Source organism: Macrosteles quadrilineatus, unplaced genomic scaffold (assembly GCF_028750875.1).
Source record: "Macrosteles quadrilineatus isolate MER2022 unplaced genomic scaffold, UCM_ALF_1.0 Scaffold_1__1_contigs__length_201487025, whole genome shotgun sequence".
Taxonomy (NCBI): Eukaryota; Metazoa; Arthropoda; class Insecta; order Hemiptera; family Cicadellidae; genus Macrosteles; species Macrosteles quadrilineatus.
In genome coordinates this window covers 116,486,557-116,509,613 of record NW_026542594.1, presented here as the reverse complement: position 1 = coordinate 116,509,613, position 23,057 = coordinate 116,486,557, and the positions used below count along the sequence as shown (strand labels likewise).

Sequence of the window (23,057 nt, the reverse complement as noted above, 5' to 3'; positions counted from 1 at the left end):
TCATTTTTACGTAGAAACACTTCCCTATTTACAACTTTGTTATCTTTAGTGCTGCACCTTATTGCTTTTTAAGTTTAATTGATGTCTTACTGTATATTTTTTGGGATTTCTGTCTGGACTCAAAAATGTTAGTTCAGCTATGAAAGTAATAACACATTAGTGAAAGATTTTTTCAGCAAACCATCATGAATTTTTAAAGCTTTACGTTGTTAACGTATCAATGTTTTGTGGACTGTGTATTTATTTACTTATTTATATATTTGCCAACGGATTTACAAAAATTTTACAGTTTGATTAGGCCTAAATACGATTATCATAAAATTTGATGACACTATCAAAACTTTCAAATAATTATTTTGTTTGTAATTTGCTTTGGCTAAAGCGTAGCAAATCACCTAATTCAATTCTGCATTTGTGTGTGTATGTCTGTTGGTAACGCATTAATGTCCTTATTTTTTTGTGTTTCGTGGAAAAGACAAGAGTGCCTTTGTTAATGAAAATTTCACCCCGAATAAAGTGTACAGTAGTGAGGTTGAGGTAGTAGAAAAGTAACTTCCAATTACAGGCCTACCTTAGGGCTATGCCTCATAGATCTATAAAGCAATTATTTTTATCATTAGATATAAAATAAGGACTAACGCGATGGGGTGACTTTTTTTTGCGAAGCATTCATTTTGGCTTGAAACTGTCAGATATTGTATTTGAGAAGGTTTATATGTATTCCTAAACAAAAATGGTTTTTCCAGCATATCTGGAAAAATACACTCTAAATATGCAAACAAACTCCTGTTCTGAATATAAGAAGGTTTCAACTTACTACAAGATTCCTGTACGTAGAACGGTACTCTGCTAGTATAAAATAAAATCGCTGTTTGTATAAATAAATGACGTATACAACTGTAATAGATCGTTAATCAGAAATGTGTAAACCAGTTTAGAAGTATATTAAATAAATAGTAGAGCATATATACAATTCTAATAAATCACTTATCATTCATTAATTACAAACCAAAAACATACTATTGATTAAAGCAAATTAATTTGTCTCTATAATAATTAAATAGATATCCTTATATTTAATACGTGAAGGCGATTTATACGAATCACTACTCCTCCGTTAATAATCGACGGAGTTTTACAAATGATGTGTAAAAATTAAGTATTTTTTATGTAGACTCCCCCTTTCACCAATTAATTCCAGCAATAAAAGTCCTCGGGCTTTGCCCCACAGGCCATCTAAATCCCAATGTATTTCTTATGAAGCAAGAATTTTGTTTACTTAAACATATTAATAACTAGCAGAGCACCCGTCCTTCGTACGGGGTTGGTATATAAGTATAAAATGCTTATTGCAGCTATACTTAAGCTTTGAGTTTGCAATGGGGGGAGGACACAGTTTGATCAAATTTACGGTATGATATAACACATCTACCATTGCCATAATGTTTTACCACTGCACCTAAACAATAGAAAAGATAAATTATCAAACATTCGCGCAATATCTCAAATTATTCATTAAATAAAAAAAATCAAACCTAACTGTAAACAATCCTATTTTGACTTGACAGTTCTCATTGTGTATCACAGCTTTTTGTTGCTGCTTAGTTCAAATTAGTTGTTGTCATATATGCAAAAACGAAATAATAATAGTGCTGCACCCAGTTGGGAAACCTTATAACTTTTTAATGCTCTTGCATATTAGAGAACCAACTTGTAAAGTTGAAACAGCTGACTAAATTCTTTAATTCCCTTTAAATATGAATACTCATAAGGTTAACATGGGGAACTACAGAGCCACTGGGGTGGAGCCCGAAATGATTTTTGAGATAAGAATATGCCTTAATGTCAATAGGAAATGCTATCATCATGCTATCATCATGCCAAATTTCAGACCAATCCGTCTAGTACTCTAGTAGTTTATGCGTGATTGAGCAACACACAAACATACACACAAACTCACAAACTTTCAAATTTATAATATTAGTAAGATTTGTATAAATTGCATACTAACACAGCTGTTCAAAGAAAACACATGATACACACAAGAGCGTTCGTTTTCAGAGTGAGTTCGTTTTGAGTTTTGATAACCGGAGTGGAGTGATTGATTACATTATCTTTGAGCTGACTCTTTTAAGTCATCGGGAAGTATGGATGTTATTAGTTTTGAAATATCGCCTGTAATACTTTACAATAATTGCTCTAATTCGAGCAACAGGTGAATTAGTATATAGTCATAGCAGTAAAAATTTTACTAAAAGCGTTATTAAGAGCCATAATTGTTAAAGAAAAATGAAAAAAATGTAATTTTAAAATTCCCATGTTATTCTTATGGAGAATAAGTAAACTGATGTAATTTCCTGTAAAAGGAAAATATTTTTGATAATATTTGGAAATGCATTTATTTTACACCTAACTACGGAGGGGCATTTCACAAAAACACTTTTTACCCTGCCTCTTGCAGCAAACCTATGTGTACTCGTTAAACTAATGCTATTTAAATAGGGAATAAATGTGATATTTTTATAGAGATATTTTATTTATTTTATCTTATTATTATTTAATTTATAATTTTATTTTATTTATATAGATGGTTGTATTTATTTGGTTTGAATGGAAATACATTTGCATTGTTTTGTTGGTTGAAAATCCGTGTTTTACAGCATAACACTTTTTTAAATCGTTAAATGAATTTACAAATCAACATTTGTGCACTATTTGTTGTGGTTCTTAATATCAGCGTTTACACACAACTAAATAACAGTAGGCCTATATTTTTCAATGTGTCCAGAATACGTGAAAGGTACGATTATTTTCACTAGAGTTTATCTAGTATTTTTAGGAAAGGTCATCTGCCTTCTTCACTTATGATGTTAATCACCTTATGATTATTTTATAATGCTTGCTCAAGAGAGAAGATCAGATGTAAGTTCGATCATCCCTACATCCTTACATAAAGGCTAAAAAGTCACAATCATGCAATTGCAGATGAGTTTGTTGCTTTATGTTTTTGGATTATATGTCAAGTATCAGCGGTTGTAGCGAATTACAAATTGCTTTTAGCGAATTTCCCATACAAGGAATAAGTTATTTATGCTTTTTCGTAGTGAAATGTATGCATAATATCGAGGATTAATCATTCTTTTTTACTCGGTATTTCAAAAAAGCCACTTTTATTTATGTGTGTAAATTCCGCTTGGTGAAAATATTGTAGACAATGTTGACCCACCTGTTTAGGGCCAAAAAGAGAACCAAAAATAATAGCTATTGACGTTACAAGTGTAGTAAGAGCGTTTTTACATCACGCAGGTGAATGTTGTGCAACGAGCGGAAGCGAGTTGCATAATTCACCTAAGAGATGTAAACACGCTCTTGCGCAACGTGTAACGTACAAGATTTTACCTGACCCGACAATATACATGGGTTTACGTACAATATTTTTCATTATCCATTTCACTCATCGTCTAACAGTCACGTTCTTTTACAAACAAAAGCTAGGTTAGGAAAATACTTTAAAGCATAACAATAACATTCAAGCGCACAGCTGATTTCTAGCGTTGAACGTCGATGCCTCCATAGAGGTATATATTTTTAAGTTAAGCACTCAATGTTATTTAAATGGGTTTCATTACATCACCGAGTGAGTTTTTTTCAACTTTACATCACTCGAGAAGTAAGGAAGTTGTATACATCACGCTTGGGATAGGGAAGTTTAACATGGCGGGTTAGGTAAAACATTTTGCTACACCCATTTGACAATAATTGTGATATTTTGAACGGGATAACCTCTGGGTTTGGTACATTCTGTATAAAAAACATTTAAAATATATTTTGAAGTTATAGTTGAGTTTGTTTAGTGGGAAAATTTTTATTTCATGACTGTGGAACAAACGGTTTGTCTGAAATCAATAGTGGGCACCTGACGTGATTCACCCTGTGTAGTAGGCCTACTTCATCCATATCCTTCTAGGAACATCGGAGCAGTTCGCGCTTTCTCACCGAGACTACTTTCACTTCCTACCCCATTCGGAACCATCGACTGATTGGCACCCCTAATGTGCCGGGGAGGGCCATAAATCAGGGAATTAGCTTTAACAATGCCCGGGTGATATTATAACAAAACTTCTGTCTACCTTCGACTGGTACGTTCTGAGTTGCATATTCACGTTAGAGGCTTTTCTTGCCACCATTGAAATTTTAGTTATATCGATCTGCAGGGTGAAGTTATTAATTTCATCCAAGATGGCTACTTTTTTAATTGCATCAATGTTTTTTAAAACACCAAAGAGCGGGTTTTCTGAATAAACCTAGATAATACAAAAAATGCTATTGTTGTATGGCAATAGGCCCTTTTGTTGTATTGCCCTTTTAAAACATTTTTAGTCTGATTAAACCAAAATACAAATTTTAACTTAATTGCGACGCTGCACTATACCCAGCTTTTTGAAATTGACATGTTTACTTTAGGCAACTCACCTTTCAAGGTGTAGGATTATTGGTTTTCTTATTTGACTTTTGCAAATATTCCTTAATGCGATTTGTTGTAAATTTATTTTTCCGAAATACAATTTTTATGTAATGAAACATAAACACATTCAATACATTTCAAGAAAAAAATACATGATATAGTCGTCTAAAAAACATTTAAATAAATACACAAACACAACGCACGCAAAACATTTAAAATTTAAAGTAGGCCAACTATTAACCGGTCACGGCACGGAGGCAGACTCACTCATTAGTGGAAGTTTGCAGATAAAAGCGAAGTCTAAAACACAAAATATAGCGAAACAATTTCAGCAGCATCCGTGAACATCCATGAAGATCACGATGACATCGTAAAATCTCCCGTGACCTTAGCTACATTTGTGAAACCCTCCACAATCATTATTTTTACTTTACGCGAAGACGTTAAAAAGAGAGCCGAAAGAAACACCGTTATGAGTGGACGCATGATTGTAGGTTATTACAGCTGATGGTTCAAAATGTACAACTTTTTCAGTTATATTAATTAAACGAACGAATATTTATTTATTTAACCTTTAATCTTCATTTTTACATACCTACCAACTATTCTATATATATTTAACAAACCCATCTTCAAATAATATCACCTCTTATCTCTTCTTTACAACAGGTTTCAATGAATGGTTATATTAAGTTGATTTCGTTACCGACAGGAAACGGCATTTATCAGTTTTGATTCGGTTATTTACCAAGGGACGTAGAACGCTCTGTTGTATGCATTCGAGTTTTTAAGCCCCTTAGGTTAGTTACCTCATTGCACGCTAAAAAGAACTCTATTATCATGTTGATGAGAAACCTAAGCACTATATAAGATTGGTTGTAGCTCACTTACACTATCAAAGCGAAGTTGACCAACTTCGGTCAAATTCTCATACTACGCAATAGTCCGTATTATGAGAGTATGTCCAAACATATCAGGTATGCTGAGTTTAGTTTTCTTGCTATAACCTGTTAAAAAGTTAATAAGGGATATTTCAAAATGACTGCCATTTTGATTAGGGATGCGATATTGACCTCTAGTTTGCGCCATTTAATTTGTCTTGAGAAACCCTTTGAAATGAGGGGTCACATGATAGGTGTTTACATTTGAAAATTTGGTGCTGCCCCCAAAATACCCCATTTTGTGGGCCGGGTACAGGTTCTAACTTAAATGAAAAATCCAATTTTTATGTTTTAAACATGTGCCGAGTTTGATTTTCCCACTACCACGTTATAAAGTTAAGGGGGTGTCCAGGCTTTATCTTGGGATGCCATTTTGATTACGGGTGCGATATTGACCTCTGGTTTGCGCCATTCGATTTGTCTTGATAAACCCTTTAAAATTAGGGTTCACATGATAGGTGTTTACTTTTGAAAATTCGAGGCTGCATTGTAAAAACTGGGGCAAAGTTGTAACTTAGATGAAAAAGTGCCATTTCTTATGTTGTAAATATATGCCGAGTTTGGTTTTTCTACTGCAACGCGTTAAAAGATTAACTGGGGGGTTACAGACTTTTGCCTAATCCTGTATTCGGCTATAGTTCTGTACGGTACTGCAGAGGCCGTGTTTTGTTTACAATTGGTTTCTTGTTATTTCAGTTATTTAAAACATCATTTAACCAAATAATACGATCTAATCATAAACAATAACTCGTCTCCTATTTATATAACTAAAAAGGAAAGCACAAATCAAGATATAATAGAAACACAATTTTGTTGACACTAGCACCCAGTGTCACCGTACATGAACTAGACACGAAAACGAGCTTCAAGATTTACAATGGGGTAAGAAGTCTACTTGTTTTACTCCTAATGAAGAAATTTGGAAAGTATCAAATTCACTCAACCGGGGAGCGACCTAACATAACATAGCATATAACATATATAACATAATGTGTACCCTATATCGATTCTTTATCAGTACATATGTTCAATACCCCCACTGCAGCAAACCTGCACACTTAGCGAATTTCAACTTGTCTGATTACATTTTTACTAAAATATTTCTATAAATAAGACATATTTATTCCAAATTTAAATATCATTAGATTTAACGAGTGCTGCTATGGGGAAGGTAAAAAGTGTGTTTGGACCATAGATGTCAATAGTATAGGATGAAATAATTAATTTGCCAAATTTTATCAATATATACCCATAGACAAGTAAACTACAACAGTTTTCATTTTCTCCATAAGAATAACATGAGAATTTTAAATTATACTATTTTTAAATTTTCTCCGTAACCGTTAGGCATACAACAGCGCTTCAATATACTAAATTATTAATTTTTTAAGCTCTTCAAAACGGTTTAGAAAGAAATTGCAAAATCTTTTGTTTTTAGGGTCAAAAAATGGAAAACCCCATTTTTACCCCATAAAGCCCCCCATAAACCCCCGTTCCCATGGTCAGATTATGCTAGATCGCGAACTCGTACGAATAAACTTAGGTTTACACGATTGTACAAAATTTCATCAAAATCGGATCATTTTTGCTCGAGTTATTGCGCTAACGGACACACACATATATATACATATGCATTTGAACGGATGGTGTTTTTGGCCTCTAGGGACCTCAAAACAAAAAATTAAATCTGTCCCGGGTCTAGGTCTTACCATGAGTACTACGGTAATAGCATATTCCCTATATGGTAAATTCACTAAAAACAAACTAACTTCGTTATAGTTTTAGCTGTTCTGACAAATACAGATCGTAGAAGTAGAACACACTTGCATGGCATGTCCCACGTATATACTCAATTCATTATAAAAAATATAAACTAAACAGCACCATTGCAAAAAAACACCAGTTCAAACCACACACCCGTGCTGACGACGTACAGATATACGTCGGCAGCCCCAGTGGTTGACCGGACTATGGTGTCTGGGCGACCGCGTTTTGGCTCACGTAGCGCGATCCATTGTGTTACATATCGATGGGAGCTAGTCTACATGCTGACACTTTGGCAGCCTCTCACACACTGCCTTAGCGGCCGACACGACGTTGACTTACTACGGAAAGAAACTATTTCAGCGCTCCAAGCGCCCGGTGTCTGGAACTATCCGAGGCAAGATACACCAACTAGGAAAGAGAGAGGCTAAGATACAACAATGAGGAAAGAGGAGGTAAACTGAGGCAAGATACACCATCGAGGAAAGAGAGAGGCATCTGAGGCAAGATCCACCAATGGATCTTGGTGGATAGCCACCAATGTGATATCCACATATCACATTGGATATCTACATATCACACATATCAGTGACAGCTAGAAAAAAATAATCCATCCAAACAGATGTTCGTTATTTCATAGATGTCGTATTCTCCAAACAGATGATTAGTATTTGATAAAGACGTATGTGGTAGACATGGGGAGAAAACTTGACAAAAATCCACAAAATTGGGTTTTGAACGTCATCAGTCAGGTTATTTCAAAAGTAGCGATGCATGTTTTAATGGCATACACTCTTGCCAATTCAGTGAACACAAAAAAACTATTTAAATCCCTATCGTATTTCGTATTCGTATTTTAGGAGAAGAACTCTTGTTCATTTTTACATGCAAAGACTACGTAAAATGCCTTCTGGGCCATGACAAACAGACAGACAGAAAGTGAGATAACACATTAAAAGCTTTTTAAAGTATAAACTCAAACATAACCGAAAAATACATAATCCTGAACAATGCACAGAGAAAACTCTAATTTTATTTATAGGTATTTTAGACCTATATACACTTTCACTTCTATAAAAGATTTTCTTTATCATGACGCTTGATGAACGGCTTATACACGTAATAATAACTTTCTTAAATAGACAATCCTAACGAACTAATGTTGCAGTAAACTTGCGAATATTTCTTACTTTACTCTTACACATGTTTGAAATTTACATCTTGCATAATACACTACTTTGTGCCTGTTGGCTACTATGAATCGTTCGGATTAATTTAAGATATTAAACTTTGTTGATATACACGAGGTAAATTGACCTCCATGATACCCATAATTATACACAGGTACCATATTACCACACTACAAATTTGATTCAACAATATACGGTACGTAGTTTTATCCAAACAAACGATCAAAAACCCCGAATGAAATTGTTATTTGACTCAATAGTCAATGCATATAAGCGAGTCTTATCTTTCGATGCAGATTAAATAATACAAAGGCAGAGGAATGCGCGAGACCAAGGACAAGGTCACGGCACGGTTGCTATAGAAACGACGAAACTATCTATTAGAATTGCGCGCCAACGTTAACTAAACGCCAGACTGTACAATAAACACGCCGCGTGTGTAGTGTTCGACGGAGCTATAGTACTTTCAGTTGGCAATACTGGCTTCTAGCCTCGAGCGAGGTGGTTCAACCATGAGAAGCGCCTCAAACTCCTGGGTAATCCCCGGTTAGCTCCTCCCACTCTGCCCCCTATCCCCACCTAAAAGACGAGCAAGTGGTAAGTCGGTCGGGTCGATTGACGACAAGTTGGTTTCTCGTATATAATAATTTAGTTTTACAGGCCGGTCAACTGGAATGACGATGAAATAACTTGTCGACGTACTGGTTTTCAGTATTTATCTATTTAATTAAAAAAGACGGTCTAGTGGCCAGACGACCAAGTATCTTGTCGGTCTACTGGTAGGCTCCCAGCTAAATATTATATTAAAACGTGACAGGTTTTTTTTTATTTCACGAGTCTACCACTTGATGGATTTTCATCATTTTTGTAGAAAGAAGGATCATTTTGAAAGGAAGGGATTGTCAAATTTTATTTTAGGGTTTATTTTTTAAAAGGGGTTTTAAGGGTATTTTTGGGGGGTTTTTAAATACAGTTTTCATTACACTTTCTCAAAAACAGCTGTCTTACGGATCGTTTTGAGTCCCTAAAGATAGCTTTTTGCGGAATAGTCCGTACAATTTTACGGACTCCAGTTTTGTAGAAATTATTAAGATTTTATTTTTAAAAGTCTAGTAGCCGACGCTAACAATTTAAAACTCGTTTCAGTGGTGCTTTAAATAACTGCTGGTTTCAAAGTGTCATTGAAATATTTATGTTAAAAAAATATTCATCCTCAGTGTTTGCATACAAACTATTTCACTTTGAAATTTAGTTTTTTCACTACTATAAAGGATTATGCATTATCAATAAGTGTGTAACTAGAACTATCCATCTCAAACACTTGCGTATAATAAAGTTTTGTCGTAAATAAAATCTGTATAGGTATAAGTTTCTCCTATGACAATTTTAACACAGGTTTGAGATTTTTTTTCAGCAAACTAACACCTAATTGTTTAATATATAAGTGGTTTACGTGTTGATACTTCTTTTTCTTGATGATCGAATATGCGTATGTCTGCATACCAAAATTTTGATTACCTAATGAAAATGTCAACCAGTGTAGTAGGTCTCTAGAAAACTGTCCAATAAGCTGTTGAGATACGAACGAACAGACAGCTAATAAAATTGTATGACCAATCAGATGATATAAGGTTACCATCCTAAAGTAAAAGGCTCGGATGGGAAGGGTAGGAGTGATCGAGAGAAGATACACCAACTTTTAAAAGGTATTCCAAGGGACTAGGTAGACTACCACTTAGCAGTCCAAAATGAAGTGGAAAGACCAAGTAATGAATGACATCTCCAGACTACTCCACACTTGGCGGACAGTCAACAGACAGTTTCGGAGAGAAGTTTCCGATGTGTTAGGCGTCCACACTAGTCAGCCAGTGTTTGTTGGTATGGTGACTGAGGAGGACGTACAATGTAATTATATCCTCTGCCGGCTTTTTCATATTTTTGAACCATGTGGACGAAGATGGACTCGACATTTTCTCGAGCAACGTTCGTACTATGGCCACAACCTTCTATCGGACCTTCGATTAGAAGATGGTGCAGGATATAGGAACTTCACTAGGCTGACTCCTACAGATTTGGAAATTTTTCTAGGCTTTGTTTGGCCTAAGATTTCAAACTGGAAGAGAAAAACAATTCAATAAAATGTCATATAATAATATAAATTATCGAGAACTAATTTCAAAACTGTTAAGATACTCAATCCAGCTCTTTTAACACCGCCCAAAATCGTAATATTATTTATAAATGAGCTGAATGTTGAACACCTTCGGCTTGTATCCAGTCTCCTATCTCCAGACATGTCCACACATGCAGACTTGGGACAAAAGTTTTGTATCTTGTCTCCGTGTTTCCCATTCGAATGGGAAACAGAATACGCTGTATTTTGTCTCCAGAGACACCGAAATTTGTCTGCCGACTAACTGGAGACATCGGCTGACAATGTTTCCGACAAATCGTTATGTGTGGACTAGACTTACACTATGTAGCAAAACCTGCTGTATAGCAGATTTGTGTAACATCTAGCAATGTTATATAACATTTGCTAGAAGTAGAAAAAGTCACTTTTCAAAAGTGCTATATAACACTGCTATATGTAGCAGATTCTGCTATATATAGCAAAAATTGTGCTATCCATCGGGAGTCGGTAAAGATCAAAAGAAATGCATGCTATATCTAACATTGCTATATGTAGCAATGTTATACAAATATTTTTCGTCTAGCATCTGCTATATGTAGCATTTAGTGTCAACAGTTCACAAAAGTTGACAGTTGTAGCCTCATGTGTACGGACGTTTTTGCTCGGGGATCTTTGTTTACAATGGTAGGACTGTAAAGCGACAGTGCGTGGGATCGGGATGATATTATAAACTTTAATTGAACTGTTCCGTGGACAACCGGCGTTGTGGTCATACGTCAAACATTTTTAAATCTACCATCGTCTTATTTCGCGTTTTAATTATGGATCGCTTCCGCTTCTGACTTCCGATCACCGTGATAGCTGCCTCGAACAATGAGCCGTATTAATAAAAAGAAGGATATGCACAAAAGGAAAAGGTATGAAGCAAAAGCATTTGCTTCTAGTAAAAGGTAAAAGTAAAAGCATATCCTTCAAACCGTATTAATAATGATTACCTTTTACTTCCGAGCAAATCCTTCTGCTCGGAAGTAAATGGTTCTTTAGGAACATCACATGTTACACGGTTACACGTCTGATCCTGTCTATTTTTGTCTACTGATATCCCTCGAAGGCTTAAACTGTGCCAACTCCGTGTAATGGTTTTGCATCTGGCTTTGAATTTAATCATAACAAACTAAATTATAAAATCTAGAGTGTGTGGGCCAGAATTTTACCTCCAGAATATTAACCCCTTTCTAGACATAGAATTTGGTTGATGATAATAGTTAGTGGGGTACATAATAAATTTGTTTATAGAAATCATCATATATGCTTTGTAGATAGCATGCAGTACTGTATAACCACAGAAACCCTCGCCGCAGCTGCAGACTAAATAAATTTATTTTTCTGGCTGGATTTCTTCTAAAATATTCCCTGAAAGTTGTCAGATTTATTTCCTATTTAAATAATATTAATTTTAATGAGTACCTAGGTTTGCTGATTCAAGGAATGTGTTGAGGTGTGTTTTTATTGAAATTTTGATAGCTTAGTAGGAGGTAAACAAAATACTCCCGCCACACCAAACCTGCAGACTAAGTAAATTTCCATTTGCCTGATTATTGTACACTAAAATGTCTCCAATATCACATTCATTCCCTATTTATATAGCTTTAGTTTAACTGAGTACTTAGGTTTACTGCTACAGGGAGGGTAAAAAGATGTCTTTTTTTTTGTAAAATGTAATAGTTTAGTATGAAATGAATGCAAATTTGATAAAAAAAAGGCTCATAAACAAGAAAACTACAACAGTTTAAAAATTTCTCCATAAAAATAACATGGAAATTTTAAATTTACAGTTTTTTTTATTTTCTCCGTAGCCATAAGGCGCATAATATCGCTTCGATATACTAAATTAACAGGGTTTTTAAACTCTGCAAAATGGCTTGGAAAGAAGTTGCTAAATTCTATGTTTTTAGGGTAAAAAATGTTAAAATCCAATTACCCCATAAAACCGCCCATAAACCCCCGTTTCCATATCCTATTATGCTGATTCGCGAATCCCTTAGAATAAACGTAGGTTTACACGTTTGCAACAAATTTAATCAAAATCGGATCACCTTTGCTCGAGTTATCGTGCTAACGGGCAAACATATATATGAATTTGAACGGGGGAGGTCTTTGGCCTCTGGGGACCTGAAAACGGAAAAGTAAATGGGTCATGGGTCTAGGTCTTACCATGAGACCTACGGAATAGCTTTTTCCCTATTTAGGAAATTCGCTAAAATTTAGCACCATACACTGTAAAACCACCACACACCTTTTACTTAAACGTATAATCTGCTACTGATCAGATGCATCATTTTTGAAGGATTTACTTAAAAAAAAGTAAATGGTCAGTTTTATTAATAACCATTTACTTTAAGTCATGAGCAAAACCTCAACTTTCTGTAGATTACCTTTTCCTTGTAAAGTAAAAGGTTTTGCTTGAGTTTTAATTAATACAGATAGAAGGATTTCCTCGAATTTTCGCAAGTAAAAGGTTTACCTCTTCTTTATTAATACGGCTCAATGTCTCTTCGGCTCGACATTTTCGATACAGAATGTAAATTAGGTTGTGCTACATATAACATATAGCACGGGCACCGGAATCACAAAATTGTCTGTAACTTTTTTGTATAGTAAAAGTTATATAGCAATGTTATATAGCAAAAGTTATATAACAATGTTATATAGCAAAAGTTATATAGCAGTTTTTGCTACATAGTGTAAACCCGGCTTTTAAGTAGAGGCAGGAGATTGGGATTAAAGAGAACTAGAGGTCGTCCAGCAATCGAAAACTCGGCCAAAAATATGTAATGTACAGACTTCTCTATTTTCAACCTAATCTGTAAATAAAACATGTGAATTGAATTTCTTCCAATTGTTATGATTTTCTGTTTATATTTCGTTGTTATTTCGTCACCAGCATAGCAACCCATAAGGGCCATGTTAATTCTTTTAAAATTTGAATTCATTTTCTGTGCTTATTTTTGAGCCCTTTTCAATTTATAAAGGGATTCTGCACATCTAAAGGAAAATATCTTTCTAACGGTATGCAAAGATTTTCCATGCGATGCACACGAGCTGAGAAAAAAAGTTTTAAAGAAACATGCTTGCCTATTTATACAGGGTGTCCGGTAACTCTCTACCAATATTTTAGGGCATTGCTCCTGGGTAAGAAACATACCTAAATATCATATTTAAATTGTCCAGAAGTCCTTAGTTACTCACACAGCCGCCATTTTGTTTTTTTCAGCTATAATTTTTTTTCTAAAGAATAGTTAAACAAACGAAATGGAAACTTTGCACAAACATTTAAGACAACTAGACAAAGCTACAAAAAAACTATGACGATTTTTTGAATTCATAAAACAAAATGGCGGCCATTTAAAATATTTCTAAAAATCAACGGTTTTTGAGTTATTTAAGAAACAAAATTTTAAATGGCCGCCATTTTGTTTTATGAATTCTAAAAATCGTCATAATTTTTTGTAGCTTTGTCTAGTTGTCAAATGTTTGTGCAAAGTTTCCATTTCGTTTGTTTAACTATTCTTTAGAAAAAAAATTAATAACTAAAAAAAACAAAATGGCGGCTGTGTGAGTAACTAAGGACTTCCGGAAAATGTAAATACGATATTTAGGTATGGTTCTTACCCAGGAGCAATGCCCTAAAATATTGGTAGAGAGTTCCGGGACACCCTGTATATAGATATGATTCTTACTGTTAAACATTCCCCCTTCGTAGATTTGTCATCCTTATTGATAATTGTATTGTTAGTTCCGGCTGGTCGTTTAATTACATTGGTATGCTTGTTTCAAATGCATATTTTTATTTTGGTACTTTTTGTTGGCTCGGTGCTGTGTGTTGTACTGGTATGTGTGTTTATTTACAATAGTTTCAATTGATTAAAAATTGCATCAATACTTGAGTATTAATGAGTATTATTGAGTCCTAGAGGGTCGCGGCATAATCACCTTCATACAATCTATTTTTGAATGGAGAGATTTGAACCCGGGACCTCGGGCTCCAAAGCCCCTAGCTCTACCACTAGAGATCGCTCCCGGTATAGGTCATAATAGATCCCTTAAAAAACTAACAAAATACCTCATTTTGGGGACTAAAAATAATAAATTAACTTAAAGGAAGTCAAAGTAAAAAATCCAGCATGAAGCTCAGGATAGAACTAAAATTTCCCCAGTTCGGTATTTTATTATTTTAAAAATAAACCGTAATACCTATTAATTTGAAGATCAATCAAAATAATGCTTCTTTAAAAAATCTCCATTTAATTAAGATTTGTTTGTATTCACCATTGTTTCTTACTTAAACCTTTTACAAAATCATTACAAAAACTGAAAAAACGAAATAAATTAAAAAAGTGTTAGAAGCAAGTTTGTCAGTACAGTAATGGTCAGATATCGGGGAGCGCTGGTCTGAAATACTTATCAGAGAATCGATAACGCCTGCAGCCAGTAGAAACTATTTGCGCGGCATCGCTGTGCTGCAAGAGCTTGGTATGGAGTGTAGGCTCCTCAGTACCCATTGCACTACTCACTACTCAGTTATTGGCTTTTACTTGTGAATATGTTAATCAACTTTTATTGTTTCAGTTAATTGAACAAACAAGCTCCAAAGGATTATCTAGTAGCTGTGTTTTTGTTATAACAGAGACTAATGACGTTTCCCTGGTCGACCTGTTATACAATCGTGTTTGTTTGTTGGCATCTAATCGATTTAGAACAAACTTTTTGATAGTGTCGCTCATTTCTAAGTATGTTAAAATCCACAGAATCTGAGGAGTGCTTCTGAGTAATTTAGCAAATTGCGTACTCAATATGTCGGATAACAATGTACAGACAAGCCAACGCTATTATTGAACTACTGTAACATAATGTGTGTAACCACAAACAATAGTTGTAACACACACATAATTATGCATATTAACTAATCCACGCCAACGCAGTTTCGAATATAATCTGGCTTTAACTGATCTGTTAGGTATACATCTAAATAACGGAGAAATAGGAGAAATGGAACTGTTTTATACAAGAAACCCATTATAAGTATTTTATTGCCAGCCTAGACATGGCCATTCGTTATGACTATAGTCTAGGCAACGAAGACATTGTAGTGGAAAATATCATGTATATAGGCCAAATTTGGTACAGTTGTAGGGGAAGGGTACTTAAACAAAATACTAAAAGTACAACTTCCAGAATTTGTCTTTATGCGTGTGAACTAGCTGTTCTGAACTATACATACTGTACCTAGTTTTAATTGACTTATCGATTCTCGTACGTAGGACGGGCCAGAGGTTCGTTACTAATAGATATATAGAGAGGAGAACATGGAAATTGATATTTTAAATATATTTTTATTACAGTATGAATAATGTGTGTTAATGAAAGTTTTAATAGAAATTTCCCATATATTCCTATAGAGAATAAATAAACTATAATGGCCTAGTTTGCTTGTTTATTGATTATATACTAGCAGTTACCCGGCGCACGTTGCTGCGCTAACAACAGAACTATTATTTAAAATGGTAATTTGTTCTTTACGATAAATAATAAAAATGTATACCAAAAACAAAAATAGAATATTTATTTTACTTAATTGCCAGTGGATAGACAATGTTTTTTTTTCATTAGGTGTATAAATATATAAGTTTTTAGGCGTACCTACCACCACGTGAGCACGCAACTTACAGCTGTCCGTGTGAAAAGCATGCATTTTGTAAATTTTAACCGGCGATAGTCAGGGATTGCCCTTATGCCTTATAATGGCGATTGTGAAAGCAAGACGCAAAGGAAATTGTAATCGCTTGAATTCCAAGGGTATTTCGGATGAAATCATCGGTATTCTTGGGATAAGGGCTATTTTCCTTTAAACTTACCACTGATGATTGTTGCTTTGATCAAGTTTGGTGTAATGTTGTTTACTCGTCAGTCTGGTTCCGTAGTACTTTTTTGTGGAGTTAAGTTTCGCATTAGTATTATTGGAGTTCCTTCTTTTAATGACAATAATGTGGTGGATCAATGACAAATTGTGAGGCATTTGAATACCTGAGATAGCACGCACGATTATAATTCACTTAATAATTTATATTAGATTGTGTGGGTATAGAACAAAAGATAAAAATATTAAAGCATTGCCATCCCTTTTATTGTTTATAATACTTTGATAAAGGTTTTTACTTTTTATGTTTACATATGTAATAGTGGAGAATTTAAACGTTGTTGAGTGCACAGGTGTTGCGATTGGGGTTTAATACAAGGCGTATGAAAGACGCCTTGGGTTTAATATACTTATACTTATCCACAACTAAAATAGTTTTCTGAGCTGCATTCTGTAGACACAGTGTGGCACTATTTCGAATCATGACTAATACAAAATGTTGTGATTATTCAAACCTACAAAACAGTCGGTGAAAGTAAACATCTGCTTTTAAATTATATTTATTTGTAAACACTGTACAGTAGTTCTAAAAGTCTGACATTGGACCCATTAAAACCCTCTGGGGCGGAGCCCATTTTACGGATCTGCACCAAACTTCTCACAAACCATCCTTGAATAATGCTCAAAGTGCCTGAAAATTTCATTACAATCTGTCGGGCGGTTTCGGAGTCCATAGTTTATATACATATTTAGTTTATTTACATACATACATTCCTCTTTTATAGATATAGATGTTGATTGGATTAGGCAAATTTGTTTGGTTTCATACTAAGATATTAATATAAAAACTCACTTAATTACTATTCTTCGTAACATAAAATCTAAGTACTCAAAATATTTAATGATATTTAAATAGGGAATAAATCTGACAATTTGAAAGAAATATTTTTGTGAAAATCCGACCAAGCAATTGGAAATTTGCCAAGTCTGCAGGTTTGCTGTGGCCGGGGTGAATGACATCGTTATATTGACAGGCTGTTGTCAATTTGGACTGACCGTGGTTCATTAATCATTTAAACACATTGTTATCAATAAAAAACAAATTTAAAATACTCACTTACATGTTCTCCTCTCTCAATATCTCTATCCTATCCTATCATATACTCTAAAACAAGCGCGTGTACGGACAAACCTTTATTTTCGTCTAAGATTTTTGTTTTGCGTATTGTGGGGTATTTGCCCACGAGAAATCGATTGGAGTTGTTCACAAAGCAGGAAAAATCCAGTTTCCGTCCTACAGCCCTTTAAAGACCTATATGTTATAGTCAATATGCTACCGTTTTGTAGCTGCTGCAGTTGATATAGGTTATTTTTATTGCAATCTATTTATTTATAAAGGTGTATTTTGTATAATCTAAAATTTTTTCATATTGATTACCATACATAGTAAATATTTGAACGATAATTGACTTATACTTAAATGTTTAATTCAATCCGAGCAAAGCTCGGTCTCCTGGTTCTAAGTAATAATCCTAGCAAAAAGTACATTATTTTTCTTGTAGATAATCTTACGTAGATTGATTATTAAAATATACGACCAAAATTTTTGCTGGAGGCCATAGTTTTTTTTAGTTATTTACGAAAACCTATAAAAAGGGACCTTGGGAGCACCCTAGCCTCCTTAGCTCCCCCCCATACCGAGACTTTTAAGTAGTATGTTGTGTGGACCCTTCCCCCACAAGTGTACCAAATTTGGCTTATACAAGAATGTTGTCCTCTATTTGGTATTTTTTGTCTTCGTTGTCTGGACTACTGCCTCTTAAATTTAAATAGTCGTGCGTCACTGATCATGTGTTTGTTTACTTTAAGGCGGTCATACATCTTTCAATTTCCAAGTTAAATTCCACTGGAAGAGAGTAGAAGGTTCTTGGTACAAGCTGTTGGTTGATTGTTCCGACCAACAGCCAACAGCGCTGTGTAGTTTTTGACTGGTTGTGCATCGAACCCATTCAGTCGACCCGACGTCTCACCATGCAACTTACAGTTTCTTAGCATAAAAATGCACTACACTGCACCAGACAAGGACATGTAACTTTGGAAAACACGTTTCATAGTATCAACTTCATACGATTTGGTAAAGCGGTCCTTACATTACTCTCAGAAGAAATATTTCGTTATAGATAGTTCTTATTGCTTTTCCAATTTATATAAAACCAAATCAAGTATACATATTTATTTACCTACTGATTTGGAACTCCCAAATTACCAAATAAACGTCTGTGGGTTAGTTGTACTTTTTTTGTACCTTTCCAATTGTCAAAGGTTGTACCAAAAACTAAAATTCGTTGTGCTACCTATTAAATATGCACTAAATTCCCGTTCATAGTTACATCTCGATACACACACAACTACACACTTTAAGTAAGCGATAGTGATAACACAGCTAGAGCTAAACTGTTGATGTGTAGTACAGTAACTTGAAGAGAAGGTGTCAAAGTCCCTGGCCAATGTTTTCTTTGTTACAGAAAAGAAGTGATAAAAAACAACATCGATAAACACGAATGCCTCCATGTTTGTTCCTTTTGACATGTTTGGACGACTATCACACAGCTATCTACAATGTTTAGCGAAGCCCGCTTACACTGAACTCAATACAAACATAGACACAGGAATTCTCGGTATGTCATTATCATTGACTACCAAGTTTGGCTAAAGTCAATGTCGTTGTCTCGGCCAGTATGTTGTTGTAGAGGTCGCTGATCACAGTAGCAGACCTTAGACCTTACGTGTCATCACTCATAGTACTGTACCGGTATACACAAACATGGAGAGGAATTCTCTGGTAGTCGATGTCATTGTCATTATGTTGTTAAAATATTTCTCTCAATATAAATCCATGAAAAAACCTACATATAAAATTGAAAACGAAACAATAAATTAAATAACCTATTTATACCTCCACAAAATCACGTTTCACTAGTCTGATTATGTTGGTTCGCGAACTCGTTTGAATAAATTGTCAAAATTACATCACAATAATGTTTGAAATACTAATTATATCATGCTTTATAGTAACTGTAGGAACAATATAATGTAACACGAATGACTATAGTTAGTCTTTTTATAGTTTATAGTTATAGTTTATAGTGTTTATAGTTAGTTAGTTTTTTTTATAGTTACTCAAATAACTATTTTAGTTCAATAGATCATATGGTAATTCTTATTTGAAATACTTTAACACTTTTTTATGTTACGTCATTTTACTTTATTGCAAGTAGGCCTAGAGTGGTGATATACAACAAAATATGTACACTATTAAAACGTTATGTTTCGCTTTTGGTAAACAAATTAAGCGCCGGAAATGCTAAATTTTATGTCATAACTTGTCCGGACTGTAATCTAAGTTGTCACAATCGTTGACCTTTACAGTACTGGTTTTATAGCGAGCAACGAGGTTTTAAAGATTACTAATTCTGTATAGTAAGTAGCCTATGGATGATTTAGCAATTAGGAATCGAGTTTTTTTTCTGTAGCCTTGACCATTAGTTCACGAAAGCGATTGGGTTTAACGTCTGATTACGTTAAGAACTATGTTTTCTGAGAGGCCCGTGTTATGTAACCATGATAGGTTTGATGTCTTTTTCGTCAACCGATGTACTCTTGATTGCGTAATGATCCGATTTGATAATATGGCTCTAAAAATCCTTCGCGTGCCCGAGGTAGCATATCACGTTACCTACAGTATGCTAAGTTCCTTAATTGTAGATTAATAACCCCGTAGTGAGTGTTCTTTGTTATCCTAGAACAGTTGGCCTACTGTTGCCGCTGCTACCCATCCAACTGCAGTTGTGAGGTAAAACAATAGCTGCTGTTCATTGTTGTTAAAGAGATTAATCCCTTTGTTATGACCAGAATGTTTCAAGTCCATTTTAGCACGGTTTATTATTTTTAAACCATGTGTTGTGGATGGTAGGCCACTCTACACTCTGCGCGCTACGGTATAGATGAATGGACTGTGATGTGGCGGTGTGCGTGTGTGTGTGTTTGTGTCGGTGGTGGATGTGGTGGTGGTGGGGTAGCGCTAGTAGTGTGCTAGTGTCAGTGAGAGTAGTGTAGTGAGTGAGTGTGCCGCGGCCGCGAGGAGAGAGACATCACACTGTCGCACTGCCGCCGTCATGTTGGTCAAGTGTCACTGTGACGCCCCCAGGGAGGATCACTGTCAATGTCCACACCTGGCCAGGGACTCCGCACCCAACGAGTAAGCATTCACATGACCAATTACTTCTTGTCCGCTCATTCTGTAATTCAATCTATTCTAGTCACTACACACCTGTAAGACGGATAGGCCTACTTCACAATCACCTAATCGAATATGTGCATATTAAAAATCTATTTTTACCTCATTGGTTATTGCTTCTAAGAAGCCTATAATGAAAAATGTCTCCGTATTAGTGATGGCTTGAAATTTACCACGTCGTACTTGGTAACACATTGTTTTGACAGAAGAATGTGCCAAAATGACGCTTCACACCGATATCGGTTATTGATATTCTCCTTTATCACAGTAACAGTATAGCAAGTGTTGTCATACAAATTGTGAATAATTAATGTAAAGCTTTGTAAAATAGTATTTGAGTTCAATTGCCTTTGAAGTTAGAAGCGTGTTATGAAAGTTGTGCCAACTGCCAAGGTGATATAGTTTACTACAGTCATTAATGTGGACAGATTCAGCACAAGTGCTTGCTGTTCTTGACCGTACAAACCCGTGTTTACTCATGTAAATCAAATGATGTAACTAATTCGACAATTTTGCCAAAGTATTGTTCCCATTTGAGGAAGCATTTTACGGTTAGACTACAGTGGGGTAAAACTTTTACTAAAACGCTGCATACTGTATAAAATGAGAGTCAGACCTCGACCTTCGAACTTGCGCCTATTTATCTGATGCACGAGACTGTAGCGTATTTGTATTTACTAGACAGATCATGTGTAGAGAGAGTGTTTTGAGTGGCCAGCACACGTGTCTACACAAAAACACACCTCGCTGTACAGGCTGTGCCACCATGACACCTGCCTTAAATAATTTTGCATAAGGTAATGACTATGTCCGTTATCTGGTGTATAACGGGTTTGAATTTCCACTAGCATCAGTATCTCTACAACCCTGCTGAATAACGTGCTTTGAGAGTAAAGTCAGTTTACCTCTTCAGCGTTTCACTCTGGCCAATTACATTGTCAAGCTCCACGCCGAATAGCACTAAATTCCTCACAAATTATGGTCGTATAATCTAGATTGTCAGCTCGCTCAACAGCAGCCACATTCCTCTCCGTCGATGATGCAACCATCAAAGAGACTTGAGTCATGCCGTCCAAGCATAACAAAGGGATGGTGCAGTCCTGGAGAGTACTAATTGCTGAATCCTCGATGACGTTCAACAGGCCGTGGTTCAACTCTCGATACCGCTCATCTTCCTCGGGTTTTAAAGCAAGCCAGCCCTGGGAATTTATATGAGCGGTACGTGATTTCCTTCCACCATCTATAGTAAATCTATAGCAACTGTTAGCTGGTCGAAAATACTACCTTGCATCAATTGCAAGTTCCTGTAGAGCAATGACTCACCTATAGGGACCTGAAGTGGTATAGTTACAGTCAAATCATCGATGACATTTCATTTCGTAGACATACCCCTGTCACCCCCGAACGACATCGGTCGACGACCCTTGTAAACATGAGAGGGAGGCGGCAGGCGTCTGGACCCCGCATTTCCTCTCATAGCTGCATTATATCCCATCTTTATCTGCCTTATAATTGTGAGCGAAGTAAAACTGCCAATTCTCTCGTGCGGCACTTACTTTCTCTTCATAAACGCCTTGTCGTGTTACATGCAATCCATATAGGAACAGTTTCTCGGGTTGGAGTCATATTTGTTATAGACGATTTATTATTGTGATAGAATAAATCATTTGACAGTGATTTTAATACAACTAAGGGACCCATGTGGCTCAATGAGCCGAATATAACGTCGGGGGAAACTTTGTGCTTAAATTAGAGTAACTGTAGTAATATTCTTAGAATTATTATAACACTTGTTAAAAATTGATTTTTAATATCTCTATTTGCGTCGTGAAGGTTTACATACATATGCTCTCAGTTTGTTTGACCTGATAACTTCTAATGAATGCTAAACGCTCTCCTTCAATTCCAGTGAACATGTCTAAAATGTGTTACAACAAAGTATTTCCATTTTATTTATTTTATTTTATTTTATTTATTTATACATGCCAACGGCTAAGCCAATACATAGATGAAAAAACAAGCTGAACAATACAATACTCAATAGAATACAATAAATAATCTGACAATGAATAAGTTAACAAAGACCATAGATATAACAATAATAAATAAAGATAATAGTTAACAAAGAGCAAATACATCAATAGAAATTTTTTAACAAAGAATATATATAACATCCATCATGGAGAACTGAAGACATTGTTCGCTCACTGAAGTAAATTCAATTTGGGCCATTTTATTTCTTTTATTTTCTCCATAGGGGAGTCCTGAAAAGAGGGGTGATATCAACCATTTAATGTGCACCATTTTTGAGGTATACAACAAACTCTGGGTTACCAACTGGTCAGCCAT

At 35.2% G+C, this 23,057-nt stretch overlaps 1 protein-coding gene across 2 annotated transcripts in view; it reads left to right on the top strand.

Moving 5' to 3' along the window:
- Positions 1-23,057, top strand: part of LOC128983726 (cytosolic purine 5'-nucleotidase) — a 91,210-nt gene that overhangs the window by 15,037 nt on the left and 53,116 nt on the right. The window contains exon 1 of one of the 2 annotated variants that reach the window (XM_054403129.1): positions 20,534-20,669. The exons of the other annotated variant lie outside the window; for it this stretch is intronic. Coding sequence (XP_054259104.1) covers positions 20,587-20,669 — 83 coding nt within the window. The 5' untranslated portion in view covers positions 20,534-20,586. Of the gene's footprint in view, positions 1-20,533; positions 20,670-23,057 lie in introns of those variants that run through there. 2 annotated transcript variants of the gene reach the window in all.